Here is a 15868-nt window from a genome sequence, read left to right as displayed (position 1 = left end):
GCTCTGCCCCCAACTTCCAAGATAAAATTACCTACAGTTCAGGAGACTGGCCCTTCCCTGATGTAGTATACATTCTAACATAGAGAATAGAAAATACACACACTACAATGCAAAAATGCTCAACTGACTGGGGGGCAGGCACAGGCGAAGTTGGGAGAGGTCTTGGGAGGGAAGGAGCAAGGCAAAGATGGCCCATAAACTAGCCAGTCAGCAAGACCATAAGCCTTAAGAATACAGATGAACAAAACTGGCTATTGCTGCCTGAGGGAATGGAGCAGAGAGTAGCAAAACAGTGATGACAGACAATGATTTCAAATGGTCAAGTACAGCCAGTAGGTGAAGAAGAGCAGAAAGGAATTCCAAACAGGGACAGTGATCCTTTTCGTTTGGCATCGGCCATCAGTAAGCCAAGATGGTTATATCAAGTGCATTGGGAAACTCTGGAGGAAGCAGCAATGGGGTGTGATGCGTCCTCCCATGAGTGCACTGCTGGCAGTGCCACCAGCTCTTGGCATTTCACCTTCCCTGGCCCAACTGGAGAGATAAAGTATGCAGAATGGACTACAAGGCCACGTAAGGTTACATATGAGATTTGCATGTTCCATGGTGGTGGCAAAAATCCAGTGCCATGCCGAAGGGTTTGACCTACGGCCAGTCTGTGCATTCCAGTGTCCACTAGCTCAGGTTTGTGCAAGGTCTCCTACCTGTGGCTGAAGAACGACCTGGATATTACAGTGGGGCTCTGAGAGTCCTGAGCTCTTACTGGTGGTGAAGGTTCTACATACAAATTCGTTTGAGTTTATCCTCATCGATTCATTCTTAAAACTGCTCAGAAGATGGGGGTTGGAGCGATAGCACAGCGGGTAGGGCATTTGCCTTGCACGCAGACAACATGGCCGACACAGGTTCTATTCCCAGCATCCAATATGGTCTTCTGAGCACCGCCAGGAGTGATTCCTGAGTGCATGAGCCAGGAGTAACCCCTGAGCATCGGCGGCAAGAACCAGGACCCTGCAAAGGTCACAAGCTCCACCACACTGCTCCTGCAGCTTAGAAAAGGAGCAGCATCTTTACTGCTAATTAGTAACTTTTGTAAAATACATGCCTAGTAAACAACTTAGGAGAGTCAAAACTAAAAGAAACAAACAGATATAGTAGTTTAAGCAATGGGTAAAGGTATGAGCAGGAGCTGGAGTGATAGTATAGCAGGCAGGGCACTTGCCTTGCATGCAGCCAACCAGGTTCAATTCTCAGTGTCCCGTATGGACCTCAAGCATCACTAGAAGTGATTCTTTTTTCTTTTTTGGGTCAAACCCTGTGATGGTCAAGGTTTACTCCTGGTTCAGGAATTACCCCCTGGTGGTGTTCGGAGGACCATACAGTATACCAGGGATCGAACCTGAGTTGGCCATGTACAAAGCCAATGCCTCAACTGCGGTACTTCTGCTCCAGCTCAAGGAGTCAAGTCTTGAATGCAGAACCATACTTAAATGCAGGTGAGGCCCCCCAACCAAACAAAAAATAATAATAATAAATAAAGATGTAAGTAAGATAATGGGACTAAGAAAAAGCCAGTGATTCAGTGTTCTGAATTTGTGTGCATATACAGGCTTATATATGAATACCTATTTAGAAAGCTAAACATTAACATTTTTATGTCCATGCACATGCACATATATACACAGATGTTGTAGCTGACAAAGCACTTGTCTTGCACAAAGTAAAACTTTGTGTCACTTCTTCAAACTTGAGAGATAACCTCGCTGGACAGAGCATTCTGTTTGTATGTCTACTTCAGTCAAAGTGTTGGCTATATCACACCAGTCCCCTCTTGCATGGATGGGTTCTGAGTGTTGAGCCTAGAATATGTCGTTGATAGGTCTTTCATGAGTTTTATAGGGTTCCCTTACATGTGAGTCTTTGCTTCACTATTTTTTGCTTTCGGGATTCTTTCTCTGTCTTTGACTTTTGCCACTCAATTACAATGTGTCTTGCTGTTCTTCTATTTGTGTTTATTTTGTTTGGAATTCTTTGAGTTTCTTAAACCTAGGTATATGGCTGGCTTCTCAGACTGAGAAAGTTTACAATGTAAATTCTTCCACTAGCAATTCTTCTCCCATTCCCTCTTTTCTTCTCTTCTGGAAACTTCATGATGCAAATCTTATTCCTTTTGATGGTATCACATAGATTTCTTCTATTTTCATCATATTTCTTAATTCATTTTTCCTTCTGTTCCTTTTCATGGTTTCCTCTACCCTAATTTGAAGCACACTGACTCATCCGTTGGCTTCTTCTGGTAATACTCCTCCTAGTAACCCCTCTATTATGCTTTTTTCTCACCTATTATGTTCACTGAAAACAGTTCAGTGATTTCTTATGTAAGGTTTTTCATACTTTCCTTGTTGGAGCTTTCTTCTGTTATGTTTCTCAATTCACCTAATATTCTGAGATATTATCACACTGATACCTTCATCATAAAGTTTAGAGAACTGTGTTTTGGGATTCTTCCCAGGTTTTTGTCTTTGTCCATCAATGCTGGTGTGTTCCTCCACCTCTTCATTGTGTCTGGACCAGGGATGCAATGTTGCAATGTGAGGATTAAGTATGATGACCTAGTTTTGTCCAGGCAAGAAGCAGGTGGGTGGGCGAGGGAGGCATAGTTTGAGATTCACCTTCACATATTGTACGCAGAGACTATGACTCTGAGTTTGTGTTATTCCATCTCTGGTTCACTGCTGGTAATTTGTGGTCATAATATTACTATACCAGCCGTATCTCTAAGGAAGGATAGGCCAGTTCTCTGCCACAGAGTTCACAGTTGCTGGTTCTGACAGTGGCTATGGTGTCAGTGTCCAACAGGCTTGGGCAGCAAATGGGAATTGTAACTACGAGTGTCTAATAGTATGTGCAACACCAAGCAGACCTAGTATCTGCTAAGGCATCTGTAGTTGCTTGCAAGCTGCCTGGCTGTGACTGTATTGCCAGGCTCAGGCCAACCTAGGAAGTATCCTATGCTTTAACGAAATATTCAGTTATTCAACCAGGGACTGAACATGGCACGGCAAACAATACTAGGTCTGTTGTCTGCTCCTTTAGTCTTTGCACTGCCTGTCTGATTACAGACTTTCATTTCTCTGTCTACAATCAGTCAGCTGTGGACTGGAGCTGATTTTGTTTAGCCAGGGGTAGGCAGGTGCATTAAGCATGCCATTGCCCTACTTTTGGCTTGGAACCATGGCATTTCCCCTCAGGTTGCTTCCTATCTGAAAGGGTTCAGAGCTTGAGGCTCCTTGCTGGCATGTAGGGCATGCTGATTTGTTACTTGCTATAGCAAAGTAGCAAATTCTGAATATCTTGCCAAGTCTAGTTTTTCCCTCCAGATTAGGTTTTGTAAAAATAGAATTTTCAGACTGGTTACTGTTTTTGGTCCCTCCCCCCCTTTTCCTGGGCAAGGTTCTGCATCTTCATAGCCCTGACTGCTCCCCTGCCCTCCCCAGTGGGGTAGAGTTCTTAGCTTCCTCACCCTCTGAGCCTCCCAGTAGGCTCTTCTATGCTATAATGGCTGGATTCCTCAGTGTGGAAGCAGGGCTCTACAATGAATCTCTGTTTAATTGGGGTGCCCTCTTTCGGGCTCAACTCTGCAGTGCTCAAAGACTACTCCTGGCTCAGGGCTCACTCCTCAGTGCTCAGTGGTCCACTGGGCCCCACTCTTCTGCTTAGTTTTTAAATCCCTCCATTTTATCTTCATCTTACTCAGTGGAGATGCCAAAAATGAAGATTGCTATAATGATCCTTATTTTGTTTTTGTGGGCTGTTTTTGTTTTGTTCATACCCCATTATCCCCAGGGCTTACTCCTGGCTCTATACTCAGGGATCACTCCTGAAAAGGGGGCCGGGGGACCATGTGTGGTGCCAAAGATCAAATCCACGTTGGCTGCATATAAGGCAAGTGTCTACTGGCTGTACTATCCCTCCAGCCCTGCAAGCTGCTTGGCTGTGCCTGTATTGCCAGGCAGCTTGCAGGGCTGGAGGGATAGTACAGTGAGTAGGCACTTGCCTTATATACAGCCATCCTGGATTTGTTTGTTTTTCTTTGCTTAATTTTTCCTTAAATTTTCCATTACTAATAAGTTGAAAAGCATATTTTATCACAAGACTATGATTAACGTACCTATAGCATATAAAATCACTGTCCTGTCACTGCCCTCCCCGTTGTTCATCGATTCGCTCAAGCAGGCCCAGTAACGTCTCCATTGTTGAGACTTGTTGTTACTGTGTTTGGCATATTGAATACCTCACAGGCAGCTTGCCAGGCTTTGCCATGCGGGCGTGATAATCTCAGTAGCTTGCTGGCTCTCCAAGAGGGGCGGAGGAATCGAATTCGAGTCAGTCACATCATTTGCAAGGCAAATACACTGCCCGCTGTGCTATAATAGGTGTTAATATATTGTTTATGTTACAGTAAGTTTCCTAGTCAGCACCAGGTTATTAGTAATTAAGTTCAGGGAAATTAAAAGTGATGCATAAGTTTTCAACTACACAGGTGTCTGGAGTGAGGTCTAGAGTACCTAATTCCCATTTTGTTCAAGGGTAAATGGTATATAGTATTGTTGCTTTCCCTGTATCAAAGCAAACAGTCTCTCCTCTGCTCTCCTCTTTTCTTCTCCTCTTCTCTTCTTCCCTTCCCTCTTCTTTACTCCCCTCCCTCCCCCACCTCGCTCCTCCTCTCTTTCTTTCCTCCCTCTATCCCTCCCTCCATCCCTCTGACTCTCCCTCCTTTCCTTCCCCTTCCTTTCTTCCTTCCTTCCTTCCTTTCTTCCTTCCTTCCTTCCTTCCTTCCTTCCTTCCTTCCTTCCTTCCTCCTTTCCTTCTTTTCCTCCCTTTCTCCCTCCCTCCCTCCCTCCCTCCCTCCCTCCCTCCCTCCCTCCCTCCCTTCCTGTTCCCCCACCCAATATCACTATGGAAAACAAAACAGTGCCTGGAATACCATGCGCTACTGACAATCAAACCCTGGGTCTTCTCCACACACAGCCTGTGCTCATGCTTTGAGGTATCTCTCTGGCCCAATATGGTGTCACTTTCACAGGGGAAACTGCAGCCTATGTCATGTCCCTAAAAAAGCACTTGGCCTCATGTTGGGTCTACCAAGACCCCTATTGCTGTCTGACGTAGCAAGAACTCATCTCAATCTTCCTGCACCTTTGATAGCAAAGTTTCTAACCCTTCTATAGGAAAGGTTCCAGCATACTCCAGGCTTTGCAGTGACAGGGCCAGGCCATAGATTTGCGATATCAACATCTAGAACAAATATCTGAGCAGTTCTTACTCTCAAAACAGGTTCATTTGCTGCCAAGACATTATTTTTTATTTGTTTCCTTGCTTTGTATACTTCAGGAAAAATTATAAAATATATTCTAAAAATTATTTTATATTAAAAAACAATTTTTAACTACAAACTGTATAAAGGACAACTTATACCTCAAATTAGCATCTGCACAAAAATAAACTGCTTTTAGGATCAGAGGAAATAGTACAGAGGTTAAGGCACTAGCCTTAACTGCAGCTGACCCCAGTTCAATTTCTGGCAGTGCCCCTGGACCCCAAGTACCGCCAGCAGGGATTCCTGAGCACAGAGCCAGGACTCAGTCTTGAGCAAGGTAGGTGTGGTCCCAAAGCAATAATGAAAGTTCCCCAAACTTAAATCTATATACACATGTCCTGTCCCTGAGCTTCTTTCTCTCTTCAATAATTGATATTATTAGCTTAAAAACTGGCAGGAAAAACAGGATTGAAGTTACTTCTTGCTCTTTTATGCACAGAGGGTATCCTGCTTACCACCTTCCAAATTTCCTTCCCAAATAGGATCAACTGCATACCTTTACAGTAAAGACAATTGTTGACATGCAGATTTAAAATTTTTACTGAATCATGTTAAGCGAAATGAGTCAGAAAGAGCGGGATAGACACAGAAAGATTGCATTCATCTGGGGAACATAAAGCAACAAAACGGGAGACTAACACCCAGGAATAGCTGAGATTAGTACCAGGAATTTTGCTCCATGACTTGAAGGCCAGTCACCCATGCTAGGTGAAAAGGAAGCTCAGATAGAGAAGAGAGCATCAAATAAAGGGTGTTGTGAGGACCCCCCCAGGGTGGGAGAAGCATGCTAAAAGTAGTCTATATTCAACTCTGTTCCATTGGTCTGCAACTCTGCCTTTGTTCCAGTACCATGCTGTTTTGATTATTACTGCTTTGTAGTAGAGCTTGAAGTTAGGTAGGTTGACACCTCCTCCCAAACATATAATCATCTAATCTTTGATAAGGGGGCAAGAAAAGTGAAATGGAGCAGGGAAAGCCTCTTTAATAAATTGTGCTGGCAAAACTGGTCTGCTACATGCAAAAAAGTGGGCTCAGATCTCTGCCTAATGCCATGCACAAAAGTAAGATCGAAATGGATTTATGACCTCAACATCAGACCGGAATCCATAACGTTTATTGAAGACAAAGTTGGCAAAACTCTCCATGATATTGAAGTTAATGGTATCTTCAAAGATGTCACGCCACTGGCCAAGCAAGTGAAAACAGAGATAGACAAATGGGACTATCTTAAACTAAGAAGCTTCTGCACCTCAAAAGAAACAGTGACCAAAATACAAAGACAGACTACAGAATGGGAAAGAATATTCACCAAATACACAACTGACAAGGGGTTGATATCAAGGATATACAAGGTACTAGTTAAACTACACAAGAAGAAATCACCCAACCCCATCAAAAAATAGGGCGAGGAAATGAACAGAAACTTTCACAAAGAAGAAATCCGAATGGCAAAAAGGCACATGAGAAAATGCTCCACATCACTAATCATCAGAGAGATGCAGATCAAAACAACAATGAGATATCATTTCACACCACAGAGACTGGCCCACATCCACAAAAGCAACAGGTGCTGGCGTGGATGTGGCGAGAAAGGGACCCTCCTTCACTGCTGGTGGGAATGCAGGCTGGTCCAACCCTTTTGGAAAACAGTATGGACGATTCTCAAAAAATTAGAATTTGATCTCCCATTTGACCCAGCTATAGCACTCCTGGGAATATATCCCAGAGAGGCAAAAAGGTATAGTCGAAGTGACATCTGCAATTGTTTGTTCATTGCAGCACTCTTTACAATAGCCAGATTCTGGAAAAAACCTGAGTGCCCAAGGACAGAGGACTGGTTAAAGAAACTTTGGTACATTTACACAATGGAGTACTATGTAGCCGTTAGAAAAGATGAAGTTATGAAATTTACATGCAAGTGGTACTACATGGAAAGTATCATGTTAAGCGAAATGAGTCAGAAAGAGCGGGATAGACACAGAAAGATTGCATTCATCTGGGGAACATAAAGCAACAGGAATGGCCGAGATTAGTACCAGGAATTTTGCTCCATGACTTGAAGGCCAGCCACATGTGCTAGGTGAAAAGGAAGTTCAGATAGAGAAGAGAGCACCAAATAAAGGGTGCTGTGAAGACCCTCCCAGGGTGGGAGAGACATACTGAAAGTGGTCTGTGGACCAAACATGATTGCCACTCAATGCCTCTCTTGCAAAACACAGTACCCAAAAGAAGAGAGAGAGAACAAGGGGGAATGCCCTGCCACAGAGGCAGGGTGGGACAGGGGGATGGGGGGTGGGGGGGGATGCTGGGACCCGTGGTGGTGGAGAATGGGCACTGGTGGAGGGATGGGTACTTGGTCATTGTATAATCGAAACCCAAGCACAAAAATTTATAAGTCTACAACTGTACCTCATGGTGTTTCACTAATAAAAAAATAAAAAATAAATAAAATTTTTACTGAAATATTGTACCTAAATTTATCCAAAAGAATAATAATAATTTTCAAAAATGATCAGGGGCTAGTACAAAGCCTCAAAAAGCTGAAATACATGCTGTACCTGCGGAAGCCCCAGATCTACCCTCAACATCACATGGTTCCCCAAGCACCGCCAGGGAACAACCCAGGAGCACCAAGTGGGTGGTGGTCCCAAAACAATAACAAAAAAAGATTATTGTCAGAAAACTCTGTATTACCAATGTGGAAAAAATAAAAAACTGGGAAATGGGAAATAACCAACAGAAAATAGAAATTTTTCACATAGAAACACGACATAAAACTAACTATAATTGGCAAAAGAGGAAAAACAGAGGTCTGTATAGACAAATTTCCTCTTCATTAGTAAATTACTTGTATTCTTCCTCTTCATTAGTAAATTACTTGTATTCTTACATATTTTGTGTGTATCACACAGCTCACACATTACGTTTATTTTCCCATATTTTTCCTTTCTCTCCGTCCATTTCTTCCTTCTTCCTCTTCCAGCTAAAAGCCATTGCTATAATATAAACTCTCTAAATGCATGTGCACATGTGCTACAGTATGAGAAAAACCCCAGAAAGACTACAGAGAGAAATGACTATATAGGCAAATAAACGATATGCTATGAGTGCCTCTACTTTGGTGCCTCTACTTTGGTGAAATTAAAATGACAGTTCACCCATGATTGCCACTCAATGCCTCTTTTGCAGACCACAACACCCAAAAGGAGAGAGAGAACAAAGGGCAATGCCCTGCCACAGAGGCAGGTTGGGAGGGGGCGTGGGGGGAAATGGGCACTGGTGGAGGGATGGGTATTTGATCATTGTATGACCGAAACTCAAGCACAAAGATTTGTAAATCTACAACTGTACCTCATGGTGCTTCACTAATAAAATAAATAAATAAATAAATAAATTTAAAAAATGACAGTTCACCAGGAGAAATTAAGATGATAGAGTTCCCCCTGTTACCAGGATGGGGTCCCAGACACCAAGAGCACCAGTTGTTTTTAATATTCTGGATACATACTGCATGTTCTTTGTTACAAATGCTTAAGCACTTAAAAATATATATGGTTGCATTTTTCCTAATGTAAATAACTAGGAGCAGCTGGATGAAACTGGATTTCCTATTATCATCATTAACACCACCACTTCCAATCATATGACTACAAATTTATAATATGTTAACAAAGATCTCTTTAAAGTTACATCATATTCCCAAGCCCTTTTTTTCAAATTCTTAAATATTTCAAAAATAATACTGATAGGTAAAGGACAAAGCTTTGAAAAGCAAATCTATTATTTTGTTTCACTAATCCAGACTCTGCTTAGAACCCATGATGCCCCCAAAGAATGAGGCAGGAAGAAATGTGCCTCTCATTCCCTCAGACTTCTGGCCCATGGTTCTGAATCAGGAACGTCCATATCTCAAGGGGATATCTGTCAATGCTTCAGATAATCTGGGTGATTACAACTGAAGGGAGGAGAGTTACTGGCACCTGGTGGACAGAGAAAAATGATGCTGCTGACCACCCTGGAGTGTATAGGATTGTCCCCCACCGAAGAAATTCCCAGCCCAGAATGTCACAGTGCTGATGATGAGAAATCTGCCTTATAAAATCAAGGGAACTGTTTCCTAATTTGCACACCAGAAGAGAGAAGGTCAGCCTGCAAAGGAAGTCGACTGATCTTGGCAATGAACCAGAAAGAACATTGTAGTAACATAAGCCAATACGGCACTTACAACACAGGAACACTTGGTGCATTTGTTTCCTTCTGGCTGAAAGGTCTCCCCTTCTTGGTACTGCACACCCTCGAACATGCATCCTGGAAAGCAGAGAAGAGTTTAGAGTCCAACGCAGGCTTCATGTACCCCATATACACTGTTTATCTGCTGTTCCTCATTTCTTCCCTTAACAGCCCACCTTGCAAAACTTCCCCTAGCCATAGAACAAGATTTCTCCATTGGGAAAAAAAAATAAGAACAGTAATACATATGCACAAAAGAATGTCATGGAGCTGAGATCTGAAGTGACTAGATTAGTAAAAGGATGGGAATAAGTCGGCCTGGGGGCAGCGTACAGAGAAGAGTTGGGCGATCTGAGGAGCTCACTGGGACCAGGCTGGAGTCCCAGGCACCAAGAGCATCAGGAGAAGCAAGCAGAGTGCAAGGGAGAGATGGCTAAGGTGAGTTATGGTGAATCAGAGGAAACTGTCCTGGCTCTGCCAGGTCCTGCCTACTGTTGGTCTCACTCCACTTCCCAGTGAGTTTACCAAACAGTTGCTGTCTCTCAAACAGTCTCTAGTCACTTTCCCCACAGATGAGGAAAACATGATTCAGGGAGAATAAATAGCTTACACAACTGGCAGGAAGCAGGGCTGAGACTTGAACTCAGCTCTGTCACACCAGCCACACTGAGTGAAAGGCAGACATCCAGGCATGAAGGGGAATAGGCAGGGCCGGAGGTGCCACTCAGGTTTCTAGTCTCACCCTGTGTTTGCTGTTCAAGAAGATGAGACCCCCCACCATGGCTGACTAAACACAGGCCAAGAGTCCAGGATATCTTAAGAATAAGATGCCAAGGAAGGAGAGATAGCACCTGGGTTAAGGCACTTGCCTTGAGTTTGGCTGATCCTGGTAAAATCCCCAGACCCACATATGATCAGAGAGATCCCTTAGCACAGAGCCAGGAATAAACTCTGAGTGACACCAGGGGTGTTTCAACAACCCCTATCCCCTCAAAGCATAAGATACTGCCGTAGTCTTAAAACATATCCCAACAACCCAAGATCTCTGGGGCAATCTCAGAGGGGGGGATGGGCCAACTTCCACCGAAACAAAGCTACAGCAGACAACCCCCGCACCACAAAGCTGCTGCCATGCATTCAGCCAGACCCCAATACTCAGAACTGAGAGTCACAGAGAACCAAACCTGCTGACAACTCCAGGTACATGGTTTTTGTGTGTGAAAACTCCAGGCCTTCTTGGAGTCAGAGTGGGTGACCTCCCCTGACCTCCCTGTGATTCTGGAAAATCTAGCAGACAGTTGAATATTTAACTGCCCAGTTAACTAGCCAGTGAACTATTCTGGATTTTCTGAAGCACACATTCACGAACACAGGGAATGACCAAACTACATGGCACTGATAACCCAGTAATTATACACCAGATTGGATGGGAAGTAACACAGACGACAACCAATTTTGACTAACAAAACCATTAACACAGAAGGCACAACTTGCAACAGCTCAGTAAAACCTCAGACAAGGGCTTAATGGTGAGATCCATAAATTTTCACATTTTCTCTACAGAAATAATTTAAAAAATAATTCCATTAACCATTCAATGGTCTAAAGCAATATAAAATAAATTATGTGGGCCTTTTACAGGGGCATGCATAAGGATGGTTGGGAAAATGGAGGCCATGGTGGAGGGAAGGTGAGAGTGCTGATGGGATTGGGGTTGGAATTCTGAATGCCTATAATAAATCATCATGAAAAATTTTGTAACCAGGGTGTTTAAACAAATTGGGAAAAATGAAAAAAGAAATAGTTCAATTATCTCAAGTACAGTTAGTCAGTAAGCCTTTGTGCCACCTAGACCATGGAAGAAACAATGACTAATAGTAAAGCCAATGAACTCAAGACTGTCCCCACAATCTCTGCCAAGACAAACTGAGGTAACTTTGCACAGATTAGAGAGTACTGGAAGTCCTGTGGCAAATCTTAACAAAGAAAGTCTTGCAAAATATTGACTCCTACCCCCAAGAGTAAGAGCTCAAGGCCTGCTAAGAAGAGCCCACCAAATTCTAGAAGCAGCTGATTCCTGACCAAAGGCACTAACTTTACCCATAAGCAATCAAAGTGCACATTGAAGCAGTTGGTTTTATAGCCACATCTTGCTTGCTCTTTGTTTAAATGAAAGCAAATGCTACTGCTGGATCTAAAGGTAAAGAGTCAAGCAAGATTATTATTAAGAATAGGCTCAATATTGTAAATCTTATAAAAGAACAGTTTCAGAAGTAAGTTTTTTTGTTGCCCACAGCAGGAAGTAGCATCTCCTTATTGTTCTTGTGGACATAAAAAGTCATGTTAAGGTTGGGTTGTTTCTTCCTATGGATATCATCTTTTCATTATTAATATTAATACCATGTGCCCAGTTGTCTCTTTTCAAAGGAAATTAGTAATAACATTTCAATTCTTTCAAACGTTTGTACACTGTTTCTGTCATACTGATGGCCAGACCAGACACATCAACATTTGACAACTTAAATAGGACATTTTCAATGAAAAAAAATCTAGCAGGTGGGGGCTTTTAGAAATGGTCCTGAAGTGGAGGGAAATGGACACTATTGTAGGGACTATGGTGCTGAAACACTGTATGCAGGAAAATCTATCATTGATAATGTTGCAAATCAGGGTGACTGAAACTAAATTTAAGAAGCAAATAAGAAGCGAAGAAGGAAATAAGTTCAATGCAAACTGTCCTCAACACAAGCCACCACCACTGAGCAATGAGACAAACAGGAGCAGACAATTAAGAATGCCCTGAAATGTGTTCCAAGAAGTAATGGATCACAGGACTGCTTCATGTTTGTCATTATGTAAAATACCATTTGATGGTGGATGACAGATACCTGTACTTATCAATTACTGAGAATACCTCAAGGCTTCCCTCCATTGTCCCTATCTAGACATGGCTAGGGCCTTCCCTCCTAAGATAATAGATAATGCATTCTGTACGTGGGTTCTTCATGAGTTTTTAGATTTTCATTCCAGGGGTAAAGGGAGAAAAGTTGATTTCTGATGCCATAAGAGAGGGCAAACAGTTTCCCAGGTGTCACATGGGTGGAGGAGTATGTGCCAGTGGCATGACCACATTTTTTTTTGTTTGTTTTTATTAGTGAAACACATGAGGTACAGTTGTAGATTTACAATTTTTTGTGCTTGGGTTTCGATTATACAATGATCAAATACCCACCCCTCCACCAGTGCCCATTTTCCGCCACCATGGATCCCAGTATCCCTCCCATACCCATCCCCTCCATCCCACCCTGCCTCTGTGGCAGGGCAATCCCTTGTGTTCTCTCTCTCCTTTTGGGTGTTGTGGTCTGCAAAAGAGGCATTGAGTGGCAAACATGTTCAGTCCATAGTCTACTTTCGACATGCATCTCCCCTCCTGGGAGGATCCTCCAAACACCCTTTATTTGGTGCTCCCTTCTGTATCTGAGCTGCCCTTTCCCCTAGAATGCCCGGCTGGCCTCTAAGCTATGGAGTAATCCTCCTGGTGCTGATCTCAGCTATTCTTGGGTATTAATCTCATTTTGTTACTTTATATCCCCCAGATGAATGCAATCTTTCTATGTCTATCCCTCTCTTTCTGACTCATTTCGCTTAGCATGATACTTTCCATGTTGTACCACTTGATACCCAGCGTGAATACATGCAGAGCAATTATTCTGAAGTGCATATCTGGGAGTCAGGGGTGGAGGTACTACAATTCAGTGACCAGGAATCAGAAGGACTTAAAATCCAACCCCACCTTCTGTTCTTCCTCACTCATCCTATTTTTACTGACTCTAATTTTTCCCTGTGTGAACTACAGACCATACTTAACCTCTTACTTGAATAATCAAAAGCAGAGATCTCTGCCCACCAGCTCACAATTGATGCTAGTGTGCAGGTGTAGAAAGTAGAATGGTCTACTGACCCAATTATAGCTGTTGGTCTGTGGACCTGCACGTAGGACAGGGGCCCTTCAACAAGTGTCAAGATTGACTATACCCAAGTGGATTTAGGATTTTATAATATGTGCAGTTATTGGGATTATAATACATTCTTTCAGGTCCTCAAACAATAAAGCAAAACAAAGGAAACGACTGTTCAAATGTAACTTCAACAGCTGTAATAGATTCAGTATGCTTAGTGAAGCACCATTTTCAAAAGCAGTGCCCAAATGCGACTGTGCCACAAGGAGATAGGTTATATATCCTGGGTTAATCTGTATCAATAAAGCAATAGTCTATCCAACATAACATAATTCATATTTAAGAGTTCTGATCATTTCTAAATCTACAGGGTATAGACAACTTGCTTCCTTATCAATCTGAAGCTTGACTGTGTACTTATCTTGGAGGTCTAGATCCTCCCTCAAAGATCCTGGAAGAATAGGCATAAGATACAGCTGAGGCAACAGTATTGTTTTGTTTCGTTTTTATTCAGAAAGGGGAGGGGAGCACACCCAGATGTGCTCAGGGCTTACTCCTGGTTCTGTGCTCAGGGGTTGCTCTTTGTTGAATCTGATTCTCCCACTTGCAGCATGACCTACAACCCTGTGTTGAAGTCATGTCCCCAGCCTCCAAATTTATTTTCAAAAAGTTTCCTAGGTGATTTTCATATGCAGCCTAGGGAACTACTGAAGTAACTTTAAAAATACTATTGGCACTTAAAAGTTTGGTTACTTGAAACAAAAGAATTTAATGCACTCAGAGGAAACTAAAAGCACTCAGGCAAGTTCTGTTTGATAGCTATATTGCAACTGGATTCCGAAAAGAATTATTTTACTTTAAGGGTGGAGAGATGGCTCAATGGGCTGAGTGGGGGCTTGGCATGCAGGAGACCCATGTTCGATCTCTGGCACCACATAGTCCCTGGAATATCCCCTGGCACCACTTGGTCCTTGGAACACCAACAAGGAGCAACCCCTAAGCACAGAGCTGGGTATTGCCCCTGATCAGTCCCAGATATAGCCCAAAAGCAAGCAAACAAAAAGGAATTATTTTATTTTCAAAGTTTTTGGACTTCAGATAAATGCATCGAAGAGTACCAATGTCACAGACATGCCAGCATGAAAAACATGTCTGGCTGAAATGAGACTCTTGTGGAACTTGGAAAGGTTTGAGGCTGTGGAGAGTGAAAGGACACGTGATTGTCACTCAGGATTGAGAAAAGAGCTAACACAGAAAGGGAGGGGCATGGTGAGGTGCAAGGGAAGGGGATGGAGCAGGGCTCACTCCACAGAAGGGGTACCCTGGCACCTTAGTTTTTCTCCAGGAAGCCTCACAGCTCAGAAGCCTCCTCTAAAACAAAGAGGAGTTATCGTACCACCTCCAGTGAGGAAAAGCACTCAGAGTAAAACCCAAAGGCAGAACATCTAAGATTCTGGGCCAGGGACTTAAGGGATCCAAAAACATCTCTCGCCTCAAAATCCCTAGGCTCATACCTAAGTGTAAGAAAAGTTGCTGGAGGACTTTGTGATCCTGCTGAGAAAAGCAAGAGGAAGCACTCAGCCCCTGGAAAGGAAAGACACCTTAGCTGTCAACGAGGCAGTGAGGCCTCAGCACAGACATAGCGTCCAGCTTGTTGCACCACCACGAAAGCCGAGAGCAGCAAAGACCCCGGGTGGAATTCACTTAGGGCACAGCTCTCAGCTTTCAAAAAACATCTGGTCACCTCATCACCAGGGTAAGCTTTGGCCAAGGTACTGCAATATGAAACAGTAAAAAGACATTTCTAGAAGCAAGGGAAAACCACAGACTTTCCTTCCAAAATCAGCGTTACCTGTGGCCCTGAGCAGTGGAACGCAGGCCTCCGAGCTTGGAGGACGACATGCCAAGACCTACAGCACACTGCATGCATCCTGGGCACCCTGAGTCGGAGAGGGCATTTCTATGCAAAGTAGGTTTTTTCTCTAAAGCCATCAGCTACACTGATGAGAAAAAGTCAAGTGAGAAAAATTCTAGCCAGGAGTGGACAGCAGGACGTTCGGCATCTTGAAGGAACTTTTGGGGAATTCTCATGCTTCTATGCAGGGCGCCTCACAAACCTCTGGAGAACGATACCTGGGCATGAGGGACAGCATGCTCCTGGCTGCTTGGATGGGTTTTTGCAATGCACAACACACCACACTTGCGATTCAGTGACAACGCCTTCCTGAAAAACAGAACAGCAGCCAGCACAGTCAGTCCAGGGTCCCGCCAGCAGCAACTCACTTTGGGAAAATAATTA

The 15868-nt window shown here is 43.3% G+C and overlaps 1 protein-coding gene across 1 annotated transcript in view; it reads right to left on the bottom strand.

The window, feature by feature from the left end:
- BMPER (BMP binding endothelial regulator) overlaps positions 1-15868 on the bottom strand; it is a 320091-nt gene that overhangs the window by 215754 nt on the left and 88469 nt on the right. Inside the window, exons 5-6 of the mRNA XM_056118140.1 lie at positions 15703-15793; positions 9606-9688 (exon numbers count right to left, since the gene is read on the bottom strand). Of these exons, the coding sequence (XP_055974115.1) occupies positions 9606-9688; positions 15703-15793 (174 nt within the window). The remainder of the gene's footprint in view (positions 1-9605; positions 9689-15702; positions 15794-15868) is intronic.

The sequence above is a fragment of the Sorex fumeus genome, unplaced genomic scaffold, assembly GCF_029834395.1.
Source record: "Sorex fumeus unplaced genomic scaffold, SorFum_2.1 ptg000037l, whole genome shotgun sequence".
NCBI lineage: Eukaryota > Metazoa > Chordata > Mammalia > Eulipotyphla > Soricidae > Sorex > Sorex fumeus.
Note: the sequence above shows the minus strand (reverse complement) of the source record. Positions and strands in the feature narration are given on the sequence as shown.